Below are 16,867 nucleotides of genomic sequence, written 5' to 3'. Positions count from 1 at the left end.
ACACAGAGCCAGGCTGTCCTCCCCCCTTCACTTATAATAGGGAGCTGTGCCATGCCGGCCTGCACAGGACTGCAGAGGATTATTGGGTTTCACGGCACGTGATGACAACTGGGAATTTGAGAATCACACAGGGCTGGGCCTCAGGATTGCTGCTCTAAAATGAATAACTCTGCTGGAACGTACCATTGTATTTTTTATCACCGAAGCAGGGATTGTTTTATAGTTATTCACCACTGCTCCCTAAATCAAGGTCTTCTAGTCTTTTAATGTGAGCGATAAACAGCTTTCCTACCCTTGTCATTTTTTCCTCTAGGTGTTTTATGTTATTTTCACTTGCCCATTTTTCCTGCCAGCACACCATAAAGCCCACTGGTATTAGGATAACCACCGGTCTGTCCGTGCCACTGTCAGTCTTACGTGGAAAATCGGGTCATAGTTTGCATCGTTTTGCGTCACCCTATAGAATGAGCTAATTTTGCTGCTTGAAAAATGTGACATTTCGAAATGCTGTACTACTATTATGGCTTCTGGTCGACTTTTGTGATATCATTTTGTAGTTTCTTTGATTACATGATGTTAAAAAAAGTTCTAAATTATGTTCATATAGTTTTGTGATGTAAAACGTTTGGCCATAGCTAGAGCCTTGGGTTTTTTGCAAATACGAAATAGCACTAAATAAAACGAAATGCAAATATAAAACGAAATAAAACAACATGCAAGTATAAAACAAAATAAAACGACATGCAAATGTAAAATGAAATAAAACGAAAATTCATTATAAAGCAAACTTAGAAAGGCATTTTTAAATTGGGAGGTTTATACAAAAAATACTTTAAATACATACTTGCAATCGTAGTTGTCAAGGCTCAGCCGTTACCATGGGCACGGTCTGAAGGGAAACGGAAGCTCTAGCACTTGCGCGGATGTATAATTTGAAGCGAGTCGTTTGGGAATTCAAATCATGATGGAAGAGAAGAGATGTGTGTTTCTAAACCACGCATAACAATTCAACAACGCTGCAGAGGGGATGTGTGCAGCTGACGATGACAAAATAATGATGTGCAGACTTTGCAAATGTCAGCTGGAACGGGAGTCAAAAGATACTGTCGTTAAGCATTAGCTGTGTATTCCTTTTATGGAAATATGGCTTGTTTGCTTGTATTTTGTAGTAGTATGCTAATTCTTTGTTTTATTTCAAGTGGTGCAAACTTTGCAGTGGAGCAAATGCTGTTTTGGTTTCGAATGAATGAATCTGCTTTGCTTGGTGTTTAAATACTGAGAAACCCCAAGCTTGTTTTTTATACTGGAGCCCTGCTTCAGTGCAATGGGATTGAAATACAATTCCAATCGGATTTTTTATTGGGTAGATTGCTGTACGTGCAATTATTATGACAGCCGCAATAGTAGGGCAGTGTAAATATATATATATATATATTGTATTTTTATAGAGGGCAGTATTTACTATAAATAGGCAGTTAATTAAAGAGTGGGCGACTGTACGTTACCATTACTGCCGCTAATGAGAAATTATGGTAACTAAATGTAAAAAAAAAAAAATCGGATAACGTTTAATAAAAAATATGTATGTAGTTAAAACATGATGTATACTATGCTATTCTTGTTATACATCTATTTGAGTTGTTTTATTAATGTGTATCTGTGATGAAACGAAATAAAACGAAATTTGTGAAAAATAAAACGAAAACTAATAAAAGATAAAAAGAATTTCACGGGGCTCTAGCCATAGCTGTCCATTTGAAACCATTAGCTTAAGCATCTCTCTCTATCTCTGTTTGGCAGGTATGGAAAAATCGTTTCTACAAAGGCCATCCTGGATAAGACTACCAACAAATGCAAAGGTGAGTTCCGGCTCCTTAAAGGCATTAAAAAATAAATACGTAAATAAATAAACTAAGTCTAGTAGACAAACGTTTTGGCTAGTTCTTTGATAAAAAAAAAATAATAATAATAAAAATCTGCTTCCACAGGAAAGGAAGGAAAGGTAATAATGGTTTCCCAATGACTCCTAGGCCTAGGAGTTCCCTAGGCTAGGGGAATCAATTCATTTATATCAGCGGTATCCAAAGTTGGCTCTTCCAGTCCTGGTCTTTGTTCCAACCTTGTTGGACCAATTAAACTCCCATCCAGACCCTGAAGTAGTTTCATTAAGTTGCGTAAAACCTGGAGTGGATTAGCCCACCAGGACCGTATCCTTCAATTTGAATCGGATGGCTAACAGAATGCCCCATTTCTGTCGTCTCTCACTGTGAATGCCTTGTACCCTCGCAGGTTATGGGTTTGTGGATTTCGACAACCCTGCAGCTGCCCAGAAGGCTGTCACTGCTCTGAAATCCAGCGGCGTTCAGGCTCAGATGGCCAAGGTAATCTTTAAGGTTGTATTCCTGTTTTTACATGTATATAAAAACACGCTTTCACCAACGCAGATTCTAACAGCTATCCGATTTGAAGTCAGCTTTGAACTAGTCTTAAATTGGTGGAGCTGATGAAGGTTATATCGTTGCCAGATATTAAAATTTGCTACAAGAACAATACTGTGGTTGTGCATGGTTGGAAAACCTGTATTTTTTTTACCTGATCCACCAAGTGGTGACGCAAGACCCTGTGAAAATACCTCTGTTAAAGGAGTGCTAACCAGCGTTTTAAGTTCTATTTGCTTACCTCCTAGTAGCGTTAGCAGCATTAGCACTGCAAGGCGTGAAACTTGGCCTAACCCTGCACCCAATCCAGGGCTTCAGAACTTCCGTTATTGAAATGATCAGTGCCAGGAGTTTGAAATTCTAGCTCCTGGTAAATCTGAACTGATGCCTGCATATTCCAATCTGAAGTATACAATACAAGCAAAGAGAAAAAAAAAGAAAGTGGGTCAGTGAATTAAAATGGATTTTAAAATCTTGCTTAGCTCCACACTGAAGTGCAGAATGCAAGGCGATAGGTACCCCTTAATGCAATCACACTTCTGTTATAGTCACACACTGCCCACAGGGTTGATGGCGGTTCCTGCTGTTTCATTGCAGCAGTGGCTTTATAGCCAGCTTACAGGTCTTGTTTATTGTGGCGCGATGAAGACACAGAGAGCAGACAGCCTGACTCTCTCCATCACCCTGTTAACTGGCCAGCGCCTTTGTGTGGGTGTCTCTCGCCCCCGTGAAAGGGATTCTTGTAGTCCTATTAAAGCGATCCTCTGATCCCATTCAGCCAGCCCCATTGAGGCAGCCCTGGGAGCGTGCTACACTGCCTGCTGTAAAAGAGCCCAGGACAATACGTGACACTGTGTCCCAACACTGGGAACTCATTTAGTGTCTGTGAGATACAGTCTCAGAACCCCTCCTCTTCCTGACCCATTGCAACACTCCAGTCTGCTCGCTTGTGTAACCATTCCTTCACACCATTCACAGGACAATGCTGGAACTTTAGGTTCGTTTGCTAGTGGGTTTAACCCCTTAAGTGCCTGCCTGACTGCCTTTTTCTCTGTTCTGTCTATACAATGGCATGGCAAAAATAGTTTAATGAAAATGGTATTTAAGATGTCATTATAGTGTCATGGTAAAGTATGTTTCAAAATGTTACAGTGTGTGGAATAACTGTATCTGTTGCACATGTAAAATTGTGACATACAGAGGGACGGTTGTGCAGACGGAACGACATCTGTATTTACCCCCACAATCTGATACCAGGGACAGAAATAAAACTCAGGTTGCATAGCAGTTTCACCCATTCCAGGTTTTGTGATAGTCCCAATGCTGAATAATGTTAAAACAGGTCTTTTAAACTAAACCTGCACATGCAAAGGAACGTTTGTTCAGGCGGTGTTTGCAGGGCAGGCAGTGACATTTAACATTATAAATGTCACTGTGTGACGTACTGTATGTCCCATAACTGCTACCACACCTTCCAGCATTGCCGTCACAGCACTGTAGAGCGATGACAGTAATGCTATAATCAAGACATCGGCATAATAGTTTAACGTGTTTCACATTTCCAACACACAACAAACTGAGAACAAAATGTTAGTAGCCTGTGTTTGCTGTTATACAGTCCAGCCCCTCTCCAAACTCGTGTTCTGTATAATTCAGCATCATTTTGGGGTCCCAAACAAATCCCTATTGATATCAATGGTGTGATCCCCGCTACAATCCAAGACCTGTCTAATCTGGGATTTGGCATGATTTTAAAGTCTTGTCTGCTTAAAATCAGTATAAAACTTGACTGTATAGTCAAGCAGAGTCGGTGTTTTTTCTTTCTAAATGTATAATTAAATAAATTGCATGGAAAATGTTCATTAAAATCCTTGATACAGAGTATACCTGGACAGCACTTCTGCTGTATGTTCTAGAATAAGTTTTTCAAAGCATTCAAATAGTTTCTTATTGATATGTTGAGGTATAGTATTAGATTTTACATTACCTCTGAAATCCAGCACACAATCCGGCACAATTCTCTGGTCCCTGTCGATGCTGGATTAGACAGGTTTTACTGTACAGCTTGCTTTGGAACAGATTAATGAACTGTTTGCATTTCCGTGCACTCACCTCCCTGAATAGATAATTGCCCCCTCTTCAGATATCCGCTAAAGAAGACAATGAGCAATCCATCACACCAATGCAGTGCTCTCCGTTTACAAACATTGCAGAATGCCTGACTGGTGCATTCTGTCATCTAATATCATCCAAAACATCTATTCATTCACCCCCTTATTCATTTACAAAGTCTCCCAAGGTTATGTTTTTTTTGTTAGGGTTGCATTGTTTCCGAGCGAGACTTGTCTAATTGTTTGCCTGGAGTATGTGTGAGTGTCAGTGTGTGTGCATGTGTCTGCATGCAGACTGGTGTGCCAACACTTATAAATAACAAAGATCACATTATAGTTAATGGCTGTAGTTACACACCTTACAATAAGTAGGGCACATACTAGTTTTTAAAGGAAGGACTGTATTTCTTATAAAATACATCATAAGAGAGAGAGAGAGAGAGAATTCAAAAACAGCAATCTGCTCTCTATCCAAGGAGAATCAGGATCCAACAAGATACTCGTCAATCACTACAAACACTTAATGAAGAAGACAAGTCATTCAAATAACTAATTATTACTGGCAACTAAACAGAAACGGTTCTGTAGTTTTCTGCTCATTCATTTTGTACTTGTTTCTACCCAAGACTAGACTGTTCTTGCAGTTTTTTTTTTAAATGTCCTTAAATGGGATACCTCAGAAGAGCCACACATGGACAGCCCTGCTATAGCTAATTCACTGTAGCTGCAGACTTTTTAAAGATGGGGTTGTCTGTTAACACGTGCACTGGAAAACAATGCTGACTAAAAAACAAGTATTTAGAGCCTGTTTGAAACAAAGCCCTGGACGGTTGGGGTTAGCGGCTGGTATTGAACCATTCTAATCACTCACCCTGGGTGAGACGGGGTCAGCTGGACATATTATCCTATAGAAATGCTTACTAGGGACACAAGCTCTAGGCTGTGTGTGCGTCCTGCCAGAAGAGCACTTTTCTGTTGAGCTGCTTTTATGTTGTAGTACAGAGGGCAGGGTTCAGATTAAGACACAGCTGGGGTGCACTTCCCTGCTTTCACAAGTGTTTGCTTAACACATGACCCGGACACACATGCACAGAGAGAGAGAGAAAGAGAGAGAGAGAGAGAGAGAGAGAGACGCACACAGAGAGAGAGAGAGAGAGAGAGACACACACAGAGGCAGACACATGCACAGAGAGAGACACACATACACAGACACGCACACACACAGAGAGACGCACAGAGACACACACTGAGACACGTGCACACACGCACAGAGAGACGCACAGACAGACGCACACACACACACAGAGACACACATGCACAAAGAGAGACACGCACAGACACATGCGCACACACATGCCTTTCTTTGCTTGACTTTTTAGAAGTTGAGAAATGAAAGTGAGGAAACAGGGTCCATAGGGAACAGGGTCAAGCCAAGTACAGCCAATACCCTCTCCCTCTCTCTCTCTCCCTCTCTCTCTCCCTCCCTCGCCGTGATTAGTTGCTAATTCCTCCCCCGGTTTCCTGCCCTGCTTCTTGGAAATTGCACAATGATTCTTGTCGCAGTGGTAGAATCCAGCACTAGCAGTTTGTTTGTTTTATATACAGTGGACCGGATTCAGATCAGTGGTCTGTTCCGAGTGCTGATAGTGACAGCGAGTTGCGGGCAGTAAAAATGCTTTGTCTAGTTAGTCTGTTTTTCATACTTCTATATTTCAACAGAGATGAGGAACAGCCGTTTTGAATCGAAACACAGAGACAGTTGTGAATGTTTGACAGATGAATCCCAGAATTGTGAAGCTTGGTTTCTACAGCTGCTTACTGCAGGAATGTCATCACAATGGCATGGTTTACGTTATACTGTAGGTCAGTTTGGACTACCAGGGTTATTGATTAGTGAAGTCTATTATATTGTATATAAATGAAAAGTTTTACATTTATTTCAGCTGTCTTTTTAATTACAAAATGAAATTGAAGGTTTTTTAAATTATTTTTTTTAATCATTTAAACCCTTTGTGTAGACCCCCCCAAAACATATATGGGTTGTTTGAATATAGTTTCATTTTTTTATATTTTAAAATTCTTTTCATTTTGAATTTGCTGGAAAACAAAAGTATGATTCATCCCATAAATCATATTAAAAAAAAAATTAATCGAAGCAGTAAAAAAATCCTATCAAATGACCTTATAAAGAAAACACTATACTATACTGCATGGTATCACTGCATTGGTATTGTATGGGTTTCATATAAATGCACAGCCCTGTTCTTTACCAGCGATGGATATTTGTCAGAGCTGTTTATGAAACCGTTTCTATTTTCATCTAGTCAACACACCTACGATTCTACGAATTACCTTCCTGTTTTCACCAACGACACTGCGTAGTTTTGTCTAATGCAGAAGAGATCTAGACCAAGCTCATCCTACACACTGTGAGGTTCATTATACATTACACTGAATAGCCATGCGAGTTTTCTTACACAGACACATTCTAGTTTTAAGGGTCTGTTTTTGCTCTTCATATCAGAAGTAACACAGACAGGTCTGTTTAAATGATGGACACTGCGGTGGATCCAAATGCTATAAACTATTAACCCAGCATCCCCCCAGAATGCTCCATACCGAGCACACGAAATAGAACCATGCTGCACTCTTATGAATGCAGGGCGAAAATATCAGCATTATGATCTTAATAGTGGCGTAGACCCCCTATGTATCACGCTTACATTGCATTGTATTTTGAATTACGAATACTACAGTATGTCTTTTTGCTTTATTGCTCGTATACTTCCTGTTTAATCAATGCAATACTGAGATAAAGGATCATTAATTAGTAAACAGATACTTTAATAGCGGGGCTGCGACAGATCACTGTAAAGTCCTAACTAGACAAAGTTGACAAATGCCTTGCTGTTTAGTGGCGATCGTGTTGTCTTATTGCCACAAAGAAACCGGTCCGCTCTGCCTGGCACACAATGAGCCGTAAACAGTCTGATCGTGTATCCGACACCTAGAAGTGCATCACATCATTGCATTAATGATCCTTTAAAGCAGAAGAGCTCCGTGGAGCCTCCCTGTCCGGCCCTGGTAGCCCCAGGTTCAGGCCACTCTCTCTGGGCTCCGGTGACCTCTGCTTGCCCTGCTGATAAATGCAGCTCTTTAGATCTGGTGTGGGACACAACTGGGCTGTGTGTATACAGCCGTGTGCAAATATATCAGAATAGTCCCATTGCTTCTGTAGTTTAGATTTGTTGTGCATATGAAATCACACCACTGTAACTGAAAATCATGTAAAATTATCAAAAGTCTAATTTAATGGATGACTTTCATAGGCTATACTTGTAATTAGTTTTACTTCTCTGTGACCAGAACAACAAAGCAAACCATCCTGATTGCTGCTTTTTAGATTGCAGTTGATCCTGGCTATTAGATCGGTTACGATATACAAATAGTCCTGACCTCTGCTCTTCAAGTGTAAAAGGACATATAAAGAAACCATTGTCCTCGTTAGATTGTGGGTCTGATATACAGCACTGTGCAAATGTATCGCAGCACCTCAGGTCATTTAAATCCTTCATGCACCTACCTGCATGAAAACCTGTGGGGGAGAGAATTTACATTCTTGCACAGTAATCAGTGATATAGAAACAATAGGCCAAATGTTAGACCGCTTTGAGACATATTTTCAAAGTGTTTACTCCAGGCTTTAATTAACTATTTTATTTCTTTAAAGGAGTCAATTCTGTGTACATGATGATGTAAACCTGATAAGCAGACCGCTTCAATTTGTATAAAAGTCTATGAATTGCAGAACTTGGGTTGTTTGGCTGTAGTTTTATAAAACCTGCAGCTTTTTTTTAATTAAAGACTGGAGTAAACGCTTTGAAAATGCAGCCCTGTTTTAATTAGGCATCTTAAACAGCTTCTAAAAAAATCATTTTACCATTTGTGGCTGTGTTCCTTTTATCTTACTATTCTAATTGCATGTGTGGCCTATTAAAGTCATCAGTTAAGTCAGACAATCACTCATTTGCCTGTATATTCCCAGATTTTCAGTTCCAGTGGTTTGATTTCATATACACAAAAACTACAGAAGCAATGGGGTGTTCTAATACAGAAGCAATGGGGTGTTCTGATACAGAAGCAATGGGGTGTTCTGATACAGAAGCAATGGGGTGTTCTGATACAGAAGCAGTGGGGTGTTCTGATACATGTGCACACTGCTGTAGCTCTACACAGTTGAACCCGTGTTTCTCACTGTGCTGTGTCTCTCGTCCCCTCAGCAACAGGAGCAGGACCCCACTAACCTGTACATCTCTAACCTGCCCGTGTCGATGGACGAGCAGGAGCTGGAGGGCATGCTGAAGCCCTTCGGACAGGTCATCTCCACCCGCATCCTGCGCGATGCCAACGGGACCAGCCGCGGAGTGGGTTTCGCCAGGTAAGGAGGGCGCTGCCCGGGACCACAGCAGGATCCCCACGGTATCAAACCATTTATGGGTTAAGTACTTAATTTGATATATCAAGCGTTTTTGTCATTAAAATCTTTAGAAAGTGTCAAACAAAAACATCACATCACACCAGACTCCAGTCTTTAATTAACTCCTAATTTTTGAAGGAGACAAAACTGAAATCAAATTCATCAGTTCATTATTATACAACAATCCTATAATCATTTGCATTGGTGTGCATTTAATACAACTGCCTTCTTACAGTAATGTAAGGTCATATCTCATTGATTCAATCTTTTGGCCACTCCCTTATTCCTGTCCAAATTAAAACAATATGTATCCAACCCTACAAGTTCCAAATCCTGAGAAGGCTTCAGGGATTTCATTGAAAACTCTTATAGACGCAACTTCTCAGAATCCCATCACTGCTTTTCCTATGAGTCCTCCTGGGAAGTACAGACGCTGCAGGGCAAACATCTTCAAAGAGCAATCCGTAAATACACATCTATAACTGCTTTCATAACTGAAATTGAACTGTGCCTGTCTCCATTATGAACGAGGAGGCACCACTAACGGAATGCAACAGCGCCCTCTTGTGACTAGATATGGTATTACACCACCACACTACCACAGACCAAAGGCTGCTATTGTCGTTTTAAATACCTTTTGTTTTATTTCAGGATGGAGTCGACAGAGAAGTGCGAAGCCATCATCCAGCATTTTAACGGCAAATACATAAAGACCCCACCGGGGGTACCAGGCAAGTCAAAAACGACTCCTTGCTGCGCAGAAATGCAAACGATCCCTCATTCTGCTCAGTGGGAAGCATAATGTGGAGATTGTAGAAATGACGCAGTCTTTTTGTATATAGAGAAGCACAAGTGTTAATTGTTTTGTCTAATATGCAGGCCAATATAGGTGTTAGCCTTAGCAGCCAGTGCACAGTGTAGTCCAGTTTGTTTCCTATTCAGTTTGCATTCTTTACCATACTTCATTAAATGCGTGTTGCAGTACTTTATAACGATAATGGGTTTCTTCTGATGGCTTTTGTGTTTGGTTACAAGCGCTCCCAATATGTTAAACGTTTAACCCCTGAAGGTACACAAGGAATTAAGCGCTTGTGGTTCAAACGGTTTCTTCTTAAAATACATTTGAGGGGGACTCGAGTATCACGAGGAGGAAACTGACCATTTAGATCCAACCCGTCAGTAAATTGGAATCCCTGTTTCGTGCTCCTCGTTGCAAAAATAAGAAAGTTAGCATCGTTTAATTGTAGGACACATGTGTCCCGCGTACCTTTAAAGGGTTAAACATGTTTAATACTTCATTAATCCTAAACTAACGCCTCTGTCCCACAACAGCAGTGTAGGTCTTGTCTGAGTACTTGCATTGCTCTCAGATTGCGTCTCAGAGAACGCAGACAAACAGAGGGCCTGCAGCCTCAGGCTTTCCTACACTGCCTATCCGTGACGCTTCACTCTGTCCCCCCCCCCCCTCTCCTCCTCCTTAGTTCCCTCGGAACCCTTGTTGTGTAAGTTTGCGGACGGAGGGCAGAAGAAGCGACAGAATCAAGGAAAGTACATCCAGAATGGGAGAGCCTGGACCAGGGATGGGGAGACGGTAAGACCAGCGGTGTTTAGAGACGCACAACCCATTAATTCATTTGTGATCCTCAATGAAACATTCAGTCACCAGTCAATTCCTGTGTGGAGCCTCAGGCATTATTATTATTATTATTATTATTATTATTATTATTATTATTAATTTCTTAGCAGACGCCCTTACCCAGGGCAACTTCCAGTTGTATACAAAATAAAATACATATCAAGAATTACAGTACAATTAAGAGCAAGATACAAAACACAATGACTTCAGTCCTAATAAGAGCAAATACAAAACACAGTACATTTTGATATCAGGCAGTTCAAGAGCAGATAACAGTGTTGATAGTTACATCAGGGTTAGATACGAGTGCAAGTGAAATACAAAATACTACAGATTAGGTTCAGTGCAGGATTAAATACAGTAAAATAGGGAGCAGATAAATGCAGGTTAAAGTGCATTAAAGGCAGAGTGCTATGTTATATTACATTACATTATATTATTAGTACATGCATGTTTTCAGTTGTAAGCATAGGAAGGCTTTCACTAGTAATAAAGTTGCATATATTTTGCATATATTACCATATATAATAATGTTCCAATGCCTGTTTCCAGTTGTATTTCAAGACTTTTATGAAGAGGCTATACCATTTATTTTTTTTGCTTCTATATATAGTAGCGTTCAGTGCATTGGTTAGTGTCGGTTATTATGGATCCGATATTCCATTGGGAAAGCAGTTGCAGTTCAAGCAGGGATTGATGACCAAAGTCATTGTATTTATCTTGCTCTTTATTACTTGTACTGTGATACTTGAAATGTATTTGCTTACGATTGTAAGTCGCCCTGGATAAGGGCGTCTGCTAAGAAATAAATAATAATAAAATAATAATAATATAAAATTGAACTCCCTTATAAAATGAGCCACGCTGAAATAAGAATGCTTCTCTCTTAGTCAGTAGCAACGCGTCATAAGCAGAGATCGAAGAGATCTTTCTCAGTTTTCACTTCTCACTTGAACAACCTTTGTGATCTTATCTACAGCTGATCATATTACTAATGTATTACTTTATTACCTGTATACACAGCATTAACACGTATGCAGTACTTTCACTGGCTGCGTCAGTAGCTAATCACTGCTATTCTCTTTGCAGGGAGGAATGACGCTAACGTACGACCCAACTACAGCCTTACCGAATGGGTAAGACTTGGAAAACACACACGCTGGACTAATTCCAAATGCTTCCGTTCATCTGCATAAAAACAGAATGCAATAGAAAAACCTGCACCATGCAGCACACTCTTTTCTTTAAACGGGATGTCGCTTGCATGACTGATTGACGCTGTTATGGCGGGTTTTTAGTTGGGTGCGATGCTGACTGGTGATGATTCTTTCCATCTCTCCATCCTGCAGGTTCTATTCCTCTCCCTACAGTATTGGCCCGAACAGGATGATCGCACAGACCTCCATCTCCCCCTACCTCCACTCACCTGTCTCTTCCTACCAGGTCAGAGCATTAGGATCTGTTTCACTTTACAACGGGCTGGTGTTTGAAGTTTTAAATCTAAGATCAAAACGCACCCCTTTGATTTGGCCTTTCACTAGAGAGCAGTTGGAAGCTCCTGTGGTTTGCAGTTTATTTTTTTATTATTTTTTTGTAAGGCATCCTGGAATGCTTGCACATGAAGGACATTATATTAATGTATGGATTGGTTGTATGAGCAAGGAAGTGCAACACTCTGTGAAATCATGGCTTGCAAACAGAGATTTATTTAACCCAGGCTTTAAAAAGTACACTTGCACGATATTAAAATACTATTTTTTTTTGTACTATTATATTATTACTTAAATTGATGATAAATAAATTCAAATGCAAAATATATATTTGCAATTTGCTCCCCCTGCAGAATGCACAGTAAAAGCTCTAGCCAAACTTTTCAGTATTCCTTTATGTAACTTTTAATTTGGTCTCCCTCGCAGGTCCACAGCCCCTCCTGGATGCATCACCAATCATACCTCATGCAGCCTGCTGTAAGTCTCACTGATGTTCTAATAATAAGATTGTCCTTGCTGGTGTATTGATTGCTATGCAGGGGTCCCCTTTGATAATGCTCCTGCTCACTGCTGGTTCTCTTCTCCAGGGCACAGTACTGACTCCCACCATGGACCACACCATGTCCATCCAGCCCACCTCCATGATGGGACCCCTGGCTCAGCAGCTCAGCCACCTCTCGATGGGCAGCACTGGCACCGTGAGTCACATGACTGCCCCCCCCGCCCACCCCCATCACCGTCATACTGCAGGGGTCAGCTGGCCACCTCAGGGCCATCACTGTGTAGAGTGGGACAGCGGCCAGTGCATAAAGATTCACACCAGTGGCGGCTGATGGTCAAAACAAATGGGGAGGAAATTAAAAAAGCAGAGGTCTTGGGGTCCCCTTAAGCCACCAGCAGTAGAATAATCTTACTATTCTATTCTGGCTGACTTTTTTAGAAATTAATAATAATTAAAAACATTTATTAAAAATCAAATGAATCAAATTACTGTATTTGTATTCGCTAGTACTATGTCCTTCGTTGAAACCCGCGCCTCTCTCCTTTCACTCTCGTCAGTGTTAGCATCTGAGGTCATCCATGTGGATGACGCACGTCCTGTGATTGGCTAAAACAGGCAAAAAGGGGAGGGGACGCATGCCGCCTTTGACTGTTATTTTAAACGTCTTTACTCATCTCTTTCTGGTATTCAATTTATCATCTGTGACTATAAATCACGGATCAATTTAGAAATACTAAAAGAAACTTTACAGTGATAAATGTGTAAATATAAATGTCTTAATGTGTCATTCAATATTTCTTTATTTAAATGCACACGTCGAATTATAAATTGGAAGTAATGAGCGTCTGATTCATTGCCGCGATTGCTGACCCAGAATCCGGTCCATGGATAATCCTCACTATCAGATCTTCATCTTTGTTCTCCTCTCCAGTATATGCCGGCCACCACGACTATGCAAGGAACCTACATCCAACAGTACACAGCAGTGCCTCCTTCCAGCGTCGCAGTCGAGGTAGGGTCTCATACCAGCATCTCGCTACAAGGCTTTACTGTACATGGGGGGGGGGGGAAACAAGAGACTTCGGGCTGGGTTTGATTAGAGCAGGAGTGGCCAACTCTGATCCTGGAGCCACAGTCCTGCAGGTATTTCTTGATATCTTTAAATGATCAATGACTAAAGACCTGGGGAAAAACGTTTGTGTTGACCAGGAATTCATTGATTCAATGGAGTTATTGAGAACTGAGGTGGAACCCTGCTGCTCTCCAGAAGCAGGGCTGGCCAGCCCTGGATCAGAACCTCGCTATTCGATTATTCGGATCAGGCTCTGCCCAGGCGAGGGTCGCTGGTGTGGATCGGGCTGATTTACCATTCAGAGTGAACCGAGTGAAGAAACAGCTGCTTGGGTTTGTGTGGATCGCTGTTCTCCGAAGAGTCTTAAGAAAAGCAGCGATCGCCACAGATCTTCAGTTGTTTCAGTTTGAATTTTAAATTAGCCCAATCAACACCAGTGACCCACACCTGATTTCTGTGGAGAGCTCAATTCAAATACTAGATTTGATCACCATGCATCGTAACATATGCAAACGAAGAATGCTGTTGGATTAAAGTGTTCCTATTATTTTCAAGCGGTAAATGCAATCCAGGTAGATTCTCTGGTATGGTATAACTGTGGCTTAGCTGGCTGTAGGTCAATTTGAATAGTAGAAACATTTTTTGTCTTGCCCATGATTGAGTGTTTTTTTTTATTACAATAATTGCGAAACGGTAACTCCTGGATGCTTTGTCTCTGTTGTGAAGTATAGGGAAGCAGATTAATTGATTTCAATCCTTTCCCAGTGTAATAATTCACTTACCTGATTTAAAACGACAGGAAAGCAGCAATCAGCAACAGTCGCAGGTTGCCATAGAGACGCCGTCTGAACACACTACCTATTCCTACCAGCACAGCAAGTGAACCCAAGCAGAGGACAGGTGAGGAGCGTGTGCGTCTTTAACAGGATCATTAGAGTCTGCTTTTTACCAAGGGCTTGTAGTGGAGCTCTGGACTTGAGATCTGTCTGATGCTAGCCACTGACTGAATCCTGGAGCTTTTAAATGGGCTGGCTTCACAGATCAGCGCGAACGCTGGACCTCCTCATGTTAATTTAATTGCAGCTGACATCATAATTGCATACATTTTATTATTTAGCAGACGCCTTTATCCAAGGTGACTTACAGAGACTAGGGTGTGTGAACTATGCATCAGCTGCAGAGTTACTTACAAGTGCGTCTCACCCGAAAGACGGATCACAAGGAGGTTAAGTGACTTGCTCAGGGTCACACAGTGAGTCAGTGGCTGAGGTGGGATTTGAACCGGGGACCTCCTGGTTACAAGCCCTTTTCTTTAACCACCAGACCACACAGCCTCCTATGCAGGTCTGTTCAGTATCTAGATCTCAAATGTGTCGTTTGGAAAGAAATCTGTTTTAGAGAACGTGTGTTTATTTTAAAACATGATATCTGGTACTATACAAGTTTAAGAAATCTCTGTTTGCAGGCCTTGCTTTCAGTTAGTCTTGCACTTCCTGTGCTTTCCTTCCCGTCTTTAAAATCTTTATCAAATCATGGAATAACGAATGGGGCTGAAGTTAATTACTTTCGGTTTTAATTGCAGCTCAGGGTTCTGGAGATCACTGCTCTCCTGGTTTATGGTGTCACCAGAACCCCTCGATGTAATTATAACCTTACAATTCACTGCAGAATCTGTTATTCTCTATATAAGGGAAACTGTTCCTCAGTGTGAAGTCGATTACAGGAAATCTATCCCATCTGTAATAAACCAGATTCTTCCATTTTTATTTCAGGTTTGTTCAGCAAGCAAATTCAAATGGAAACACAAAAAGGAATACAGACTGCCAGCTCTGGGGGAAAAAAAAAGTCTCTTCAGGACAGAACTTGAGAGCAACAGTTATTTTCTTTTGAAAAGAAAACACTTATATCGTCACAGACTTTTCTTAAGTCGAACAACCAAAGTTGGGAGATTTCTGTGAAGGAGATATCTATTTTGATAACAGAAAACAAATAAAAAGGTTAAAAAAAAAATAGAAAAACAAAAAATGTTATTTTTGTGCACGTAATATAACAAAATTCTTATTTTTTAAAACGTTTTGGAGAGTTGCAGAAACGTGTCTTTTTTTTTGGTTTGGTTTTTCTAAAAAGAAAAAAGTTTTTTGTGTAAAATATGCAATCTGTTTTTTTTTTTTTTTTTGACATTTATTAGCTGCAGTTAGACAATTTTGTACAGATTCAAACCGTGTGATCAATGCATTTGTCAAATTGTGCGATGTTGTAGATTTCAGCATTTTTTATAGTTCTTTTAAAATAGAGAAAAAAAATACTAACAAAAAAAACGCAGTGTAAAGTAACTTCTTTATAATCTGTTCCCATTAAAATGAGAATACAATGCAGGCAATAGTAGGGCTGGATCAAATTAAAAAGTGACTGTAATACAAATATTTTAAGGCATTTTAATTTGACTGGCCACATTTTTGCAATTTCTCCCACTCAAAAGATATTCAGAACGTAAAAAAGCAAAAGACAATCAAAGTATTTAAATATATGGGTGTTTGTGGAAAACATAACAGCCACAAATCAATTCTAGAAAGCAGCTGTTATTGAATATTTCAACGGAAAAGCATTGAACATGATTAAATAAAATGCATTCAACTGTTTAATTTCCGCGATATTTCTGATGAAGATTAATTTACGGCCTTAAGGTCTATTTTAATGATCTAAACTGAGTCTAAATACCACCGCTTTGCAATGGGAACAGATTTGAAAAGGTGATTTGAAGCTGTGTAAGTAGACGTCAAAACGCTAATGTGAATTTGCTTGGTTAAATAGAATTGTCTTAGTCTAGCGAGTAGTTCCGTACAGGAAAGTAGAATTGCTAAGAATCAATAAATAAGTAAACACTTGGACTGGCTAGATCAGGGTCCATCAACGCTTTTGTATTTGAGGTTAGGGGAGTAAAAGTGAGGAAGGGGGGGGGGGGGGGGGGGGTCGTTTATAGATTTTGCTTCACAATGCTGCTGATTTTTTCCTGTTTCTGTTTTTTTTTTAAAGAGAGAATTAAGAAATTTTCTTTGACTTTGGCTTTTAATTCACTTGAACCTTTTTTTTTTAGATTGTCGTTTTTGTTTTCGAAAAGAGGAATTTCTTCAAGATACAGTT

General features: G+C 40.3%; 1 protein-coding gene across 5 annotated transcripts in view; it reads left to right on the top strand.

The window, feature by feature from the left end:
• Positions 1-16,611, top strand: part of LOC117401152 (RNA-binding motif, single-stranded-interacting protein 2-like) — a 43,422-nt gene extending 26,811 nt beyond the window's left edge. For 4 of the 5 annotated variants that reach the window (XM_059013199.1, XM_059013198.1, XM_059013202.1 and 1 more), the window contains exons 3-14: positions 1,801-1,859; positions 2,290-2,393; positions 8,830-8,987; positions 9,678-9,757; positions 10,508-10,617; positions 11,752-11,798; positions 12,012-12,105; positions 12,579-12,629; positions 12,740-12,850; positions 13,586-13,666; positions 14,526-14,626; positions 15,499-16,611. In XM_059013199.1, the coding sequence (XP_058869182.1) occupies positions 1,801-1,859; positions 2,290-2,393; positions 8,830-8,987; positions 9,678-9,757; positions 10,508-10,617; positions 11,752-11,798; positions 12,012-12,105; positions 12,579-12,629; positions 12,740-12,850; positions 13,586-13,666; positions 14,526-14,609 (979 nt within the window). In that variant the 3' untranslated portion in view covers positions 14,610-14,626; positions 15,499-16,611. The remainder of the gene's footprint in view (positions 1-1,800; positions 1,860-2,289; positions 2,394-8,829; positions 8,988-9,677; positions 9,758-10,507; positions 10,618-11,751; positions 11,799-12,011; positions 12,106-12,578; positions 12,630-12,739; positions 12,851-13,585; positions 13,667-14,525; positions 14,627-15,498) is intronic. The other variant, XM_059013200.1, reaches the window with a different exon arrangement.
• Positions 16,612-16,867: the final 256 nt, after the last annotated feature.

Source organism: Acipenser ruthenus, chromosome 45 (genome assembly GCF_902713425.1).
Source record: "Acipenser ruthenus chromosome 45, fAciRut3.2 maternal haplotype, whole genome shotgun sequence".
Taxonomy (NCBI): domain Eukaryota; kingdom Metazoa; phylum Chordata; class Actinopteri; order Acipenseriformes; family Acipenseridae; genus Acipenser; species Acipenser ruthenus.
The sequence above is the reverse complement of the archived record's forward strand: the minus strand, read 5'-3'. Positions and strand labels throughout refer to the sequence as shown.